Source organism: Lygodium microphyllum, chromosome 9, assembly GCF_053477565.2.
Source record: "Lygodium microphyllum isolate KBCC chromosome 9, Lygodium_microphyllum_v1.1.10, whole genome shotgun sequence".
In the NCBI taxonomy this organism is placed as follows: Eukaryota; Viridiplantae; Streptophyta; class Polypodiopsida; order Schizaeales; family Lygodiaceae; genus Lygodium; species Lygodium microphyllum.
Window position 1 is genome coordinate 36,425,125 of NC_141143.1, and position 6,358 is coordinate 36,431,482.

General features: G+C 43.8%; 1 protein-coding gene across 1 annotated transcript; it reads right to left on the bottom strand.

The window, feature by feature from the left end:
* Nucleotides 1–4,874: 4,874 nt before the first annotated feature.
* On the bottom strand, nucleotides 4,875–5,351 carry LOC148030954 (CBL-interacting protein kinase 23-like). The gene has a single exon (XM_087685516.1). The coding sequence runs from the start codon at nucleotides 5,349–5,351 to the stop codon at nucleotides 4,875–4,877; it is 477 nt and encodes a 158-aa protein (XP_087541642.1).
* Between the last annotated feature and the right edge of the window lie 1,007 nt (nucleotides 5,352–6,358).

Here is a 6,358-nt window from a genome sequence, read left to right on the forward strand (position 1 = left end):
GAAAAAAGAATGGATGCCTCAATGGAAGAGAAGGTGAATCGCTTTTGTATGTTGCACCATGCCTCCATGGAGACGTGGCTCGCCAAGTACCAAATTGCAAGGCAAGATCGAGAGGAAGCGCGAGCTGCGTCACCTCCAGGATTTGTCACACCTGTGGGGACATCCACTCTAGTTACTCCGGCTTTTGCGCAGCCGTCGGCAGATGGCACGCCTTTTGGTGGCACCCCTTTGAGTGGCACTCCGAGAGAGGGTATCCCCATCAGTACACCGGATGTACAGGGGTCTCCTGGATATGCCCAGGAGCGTGGACGGAGATGGGAGAGGGCCCATCTTAGGCATACTCCTAGGGGTTATGGATATCTAGTGGATGGCAGGTCAGGAGTTATCATCATGAATGATGAGGGGAGGAGGGTGATGGCTCGCATGAGGGAGTTGTGCCAACAAGTTTCTCGGCACAACGTCCTGGATCATTGGAGGAACATACCGGAGGGGAGCAAGGAGTACATAGTAGCATCCTTGCACGAGGAGTTCCCGGTGCCAGCCACAGTGGATAGATTCTCTACGGGCTGGATGATGGATTGCATGTGTGCATACATGTCACATAGACAATCCGACGCACGCAAGGCAATCAAGAGTGGGGCTCCAAAGCCCGAGTGGTTAGATGCAGACGACTGGCCCCGACTGAGGGAGGAGGCTACAAATTCACCAGGACGTTGGAGTCAGCAGCGGGAGGCGGCGAGGCTATGAATCGAGGCTGGATCGGTACATCATCTTGGGAGTGGCGGCCACAGGACATATTTGGAGGACTTTGTAAGTTTCTCTTTTGTTTTGCTTATTTGTTTTTTTGAGATATTCTTTGTACTGACAATCATGTTTCTAACAGTTAGCATTTTGTTCTCTTTGCAGCACTCCATTACAAATCGCGATCCACAAGGCCTTGAGACTCGATATGCAGAGAGGCACGGTCTCAGATCATTGATCGACCGATTGTATAGACGCGGTGGCCCAGTAAGTCACTTATCTTTCTTGTCCGTAGTTACCATGAGATATTTGAATGCATTATTGTATGGTGGATTGATATGTTGTTTCTTTTCTGCAGAATCCGTTCGATGCTCCTTTGCGGCGGGACGAGGATTTGTAGCTCGCCCTTGGATCCTTAGAGCTCACATACCTTTAGTTTTTAGTCTCCCGATCTATGTACACATTTTCTATGTATTAGTGATATTGTTTTATGATTGTACCAATCACATTTTATGCGATATCATGTATTTATTTCATCTATCAGTTTTATGATTTCAGTATACATTCTTTTTGTTTGCAAACGCTTTGTATGCAGCAGTGCAGAAACTATTTTGTATGGCTCTCATACAGCACACAGTGCTATATGTGGCAGGGCAGCTTCCTGCCCTGCCACAATTTTTTTTTTCTTTGTTACCGTCGCTATTTGCGTCGCAAATTTACTGCATGGGTCGCTATTGTCGTCGCTTTAAGCGTCGCAAATTCTCTATATTCGTCACTATATGCGTCGCTATATTCGTCGCATTTGCGACGTATATAGCGACGCATATAGAGACGCATATAGCGACGACAATAGTGACGATTCTATGGCATCGTCAATAACGACGTTTTTTGCAACGACGGGGGCAAATTTTGTTGTTTGTATTTTCATCGCTTTAAACGTCGCTATAAGGTCTATATCTTGTAGTGACTATGCCATACATGGTAGCTCATGTAGGGGGGAGAGAGAGAGAGAGAGAGAGAGAGAGAGAGAGAGAGTGTGTGTGTGTGTGTGTAAGAGAGGGTGAAAGAGAGAAGCTGCTAATTGACAGAAAGAGAGAGAGAGATTGTTACATGGGACAAACACATACACACACGCACAGACGGGGAGGAGGAGAAATAGAGAGATAATAATTGGTGGGAAATGGAGGAGAGAGAGAGGTAATTGTACTTGAGGAACTCAACATGGGGGGAGAAATATAGGTGGAGGACGTGGTGGTGGAAGTAGTGGAGGTAGTTGTGGAGGAGGTGGTGGTGGAGATGATGATATTGGTGGTGGTTGTGGAGGTGGTGGTGGTGGAAGTAGTGGAGGTGGTGGCATGAAAGGGGTAGAGGTGGTATTGGGAAGAGCAATGGAGGTAGTTGTGGAGGAGGTGGTGGTGGAGATGATGATATTGGTGGTGGTTGTGGAGGTGGTGGTGGAGATGATGATATTGGTGGTGGTGGTGGAAGTAGTGGAGGTGCTAGCATGAAAGGGGTAGAGGTGGTGTTGGGTAGAGGTGGTGGCATGAAAGGGGTAGAGGTGGTATTGGGAAGAGCAATGGAGGTAGTTGTGGAGGAGGTGGTGGTGGAGATGATGATATTGGTGGTGGTTGTGGTGGAGATGGTGGTGATAGCAGAGGAGAAGTAGTGGTGCTTGATATATGCCTAGGAGAAGAGGAGAAATAAGTGGACTATGTGAAACAAGAAATGAAGGTTGTCTAGAAAAGCTTGCTCAAATGCTCGTTCAAAAAGCTCACTTCACACGCAATCCTTTTAATAGAATGGTATATCAAGTTATTTCCAAGTTTCCTAAAACAGTCACTCTTTTACCTCTAAGAACTTATCAAGAACATCGTGCCATATTGAGTGATAACACAAAGGGAAAAGACAAACTACAAACTCCTTAATGTTTTTCTATGTATATTTTCAATGACTATTTTTCAAATTATCATTATATGACCCCAAAACAAAATAGCCTTTTTTGCCTCTTCATGGAGTGTATCGCATGACAAGTCTTATGGAGGGAGGTTTAACAAGCATTAGCTTTGTTATTAGAGGAGCAAATTTACATTCATGCCATACTTGACACTCTGTAAGTTTGTAAGGGAGATCATGATGTATAAATTCTATATATCACACGCGTTTATCGCATGTTTTATATATCCCTATATGTAACATATTCTCTATTTTTTTGGATTTTCTATATCTTTTTACCATTATTTATAAATATATTATTCTAATTTTATCTTTTTCATGAAGAATTTAAAAAATATTTATGTAATAGATATAAATATTTTCCATTTACAAACCTTCAGAAATATATTGAGAACTTTGTAATCTCCTTTTCAAAGTATTGATGATCTTCGTATTAGTTGAAAACATATTGGCCCACATGTAAAATACCATCAATGATCATCTCAAGGAGTGCGCAAGCTTTTCTAGCTGGGCTCCTTGATTGACATGCATCCGTTCTAAGATTGGTTGCCCTAAACATAGTCAACCCTCTATTTGAAATCTGGGATTGGTATAAATACCTCATGATCCTTACAGAATATGTTAGGTGATGGTATGAAGTCAATATTGTTCTAGATGATACAACACCAATAGTGGCTCAACTCTTGCTAAAAGATGTCATCATCAAGCATTCATGCCTTGGACAAATACTTTTGAACCAAGGCCTTAAATTTAAATCTAGGGTAATCGTGTTTTATTGGCAAAGTATGTGGGGCTAACACAATTGTTTGCATCATCTTACCACCCTGAAATAGATTGCACCAAAAAATGACTAAATAAGATAATCAAACAAATGATTGCTATGCATATAGATTTAAACCTTGAATAGTGGGGTTAGATGTGATTGTATATTTTTCATACCTATCACACAATGGTAGAAGAATCATTACTATATCCATTTTGTGCTCAAGAAAGTCATGATTGGAAGTTGCTTGGAAATCTAATGTAGATGTATGTCCATCTTGGGAAGAATGGTGTGATTGATTGGCAAAAACATCTCCAAACATATTGAGCTATCATGTGCATCCCCACAGTAGAGAATCTCAAAAGCACGCAATAAGGACAAAAGAAGAAATGTGATCTCAATCATCAAGAGGTGCAGAACTACCCAATACAAAAAGTATTCTCTATTACCCACTCCAGAAAACAAGGTTATTAGAAGTTTTAAACATAGATGAAATGGTTATTATGCATTGGTTCGCACCCTTAATAAAATAATATACCTGCTCACTTGGGATTATGTTACCAAAATGAAAGAACAACTCGTGTATATGTCAAATCAAGCTTTATTTTGGGTCCCCATAGATGGATTCATTAGCAGCAACAATTTTAATTCTCTCCTCACCCTATTCAATACATAGATTATACAAAACTATGTACACAAACAAGAAACGAGAATGAAGTGCAATTCGTTACACTCCAATATTTGCATTCCTTTGATACAATGCATGACATGATTTATGCTCATTGGGTTGTGCCATAGTAATTTGACTGAGGTTTGAGCAATAAGAATCTATGAGTTCAAACCTTGTGCACCACATTCCCTATGGCATAATAAAAGAACCATTCGCTTCTAATATATGATGTGATGTATGGCACGTGGAATACCAAATTTATATATTAAAATGTTGATGACTCTGATAAGTCCGTTTCTTTAGCACAATACACAATAATAAAATGTAGATAGATCGTAGAGTTGCATGAGGTACCTAGGTGTTCGCGCGGAACGCTAAGATAGTTTCTTGCACTTGGACCAACATTTTGCTCTGTATCGCAGCAGGAGTAGAAGTTAGAGGAAAATGCAACGGCGATTGCATAGCCGGGTTAGAGAGATTGAAGACCGGGAGGGCGAACTTGGACGTGTTGTCGGCTAGAGCTACTGACATGTCGTGGGCGGCATACTCAGCCATAATTCGGCATCATGGATCGGTGCGGCGATCATTAGCCAGGAAAACATACGAGTTATTAGTTTAGAACCATGGATCCCGTCGAATCTCATGGATGGTGATGCGCTCTCAAGGGTCCATAGTAAGCAGCTTCTTGATAAGCGTCCTCGCTTGTGGAGAGACCCAGGGTAGGAAGGAGAACTGGGCAGCACAGATTTAATCAAAAAGTTGAGTTTCAACGGCAGCATCTTTGAAGGGCCTGCGACTGGCCAGCAGGGTGAACAAGACCACCCCGTAGGACCACAGGTCGGCAGCCGCACCATCATAGCCATAGGCATTAATGCCGTCGGGCTCACTCTCCCTGTGCATCCCTGTGAGAGTTATCTCCGGCGCCACGTAGTGCGGCGTGCCACAAACGCTGTGGAGGAGACTCTCGACATGAGAACCTTGCAAGAATTGCGTGGTCTTAGTATCTGCATCGACGTCGGCAGGAGATACAGGTGGTGACCTAAGGGCGCTCAGGCCGAAGTCAGCGAGATTGAGGGTATCGCAGCCGTCTAAGAGCAGGTTCTGCAGCTTGAGGTGGCGATGGTACACCCCCCTCCCGTGGCAGAAGTCCAAGGCATCCACCAGCTGCCTGAAGTAGTGCCGTGCGTCTCCCTCTCTTAGCCGCCCTTGCGGGCTCGCCGCCATCTTTCGCTTCAGATCACCCCCCGTGGGGCGTATTCCATAACCAGAAACACCTGACTCTTGCTGTTCATGACCTCATAGTTTTTGTACTAAGAGCTTCGACTTTCCACTTGATTTGTCAAGTCCTCTCTTCCAAGCACAAGATATCTCATATTCCATAAATTTGTAGGTATGGTAACCAAATCAATTGTCCATTTGTAATGCATAGATAATGGATAGGTTGGTTGCAACTCATCTCTATATTACTTTACTATGAAATATATCTAACAGTCACTGCATGATGTGGAGTATTATGTGGAATCATGTAGTGACTGTCAGATGTATTCCATGGTAAAGCGTACAGATGGGTTGCAACCGACCTATCCATTGTCTATGCATTAGAAATGGATAGTTGATTTGGTTGCCATGCCTACAGGTTTATGGAATATGAGATATCTTGTGCTTGCACAAGAATACTTGACAAATCAATTGGAAGGTTGAGCTATTAGTGCAAAAACTACTCAACACTACAAGGGAATGGGGCAATAGCGACACCGATTAGCGACGGTGGATATCGGCGTCGCTATAGGCGTCGCTATTGGCGTCGCAATTGGCGTCGCTATATGCATAGCAACGCCGCAGGGAAAAAAAACGCGGCCGAAACCAGAGCGCCGTTTTCATTTTGTTTTCTTCGCCTTTTGAGAGCGAGAACGAGGGAGAGAGCGAGGGAGAGAGCCAAGGCTTTGTGAGAGAAGAGGAGGAAGAGACTTGCTGCCACCGCCGCCACCGCCACCGCCATCGTCGTTGTTCGGGAAGGAGAGGAGGAGCCCTCGTTGCAAAGAGAAGCCGCCCACGCTCGCCATATCTCATTGGTGAGTCTCCCTCTCTCTTTCTTTTACTTGTTGAAGGCTTAAATCGTTCTCTTTTGTTTGTTTAGGAGAGGAAATGAAAGAGAAGGAGAGGGAGAGGGAGAGAGAGGGAGAGAAAGAGAGGGAGAGGGAGAGAAAGAGAGGGAGAGTGCATTCTCTCTC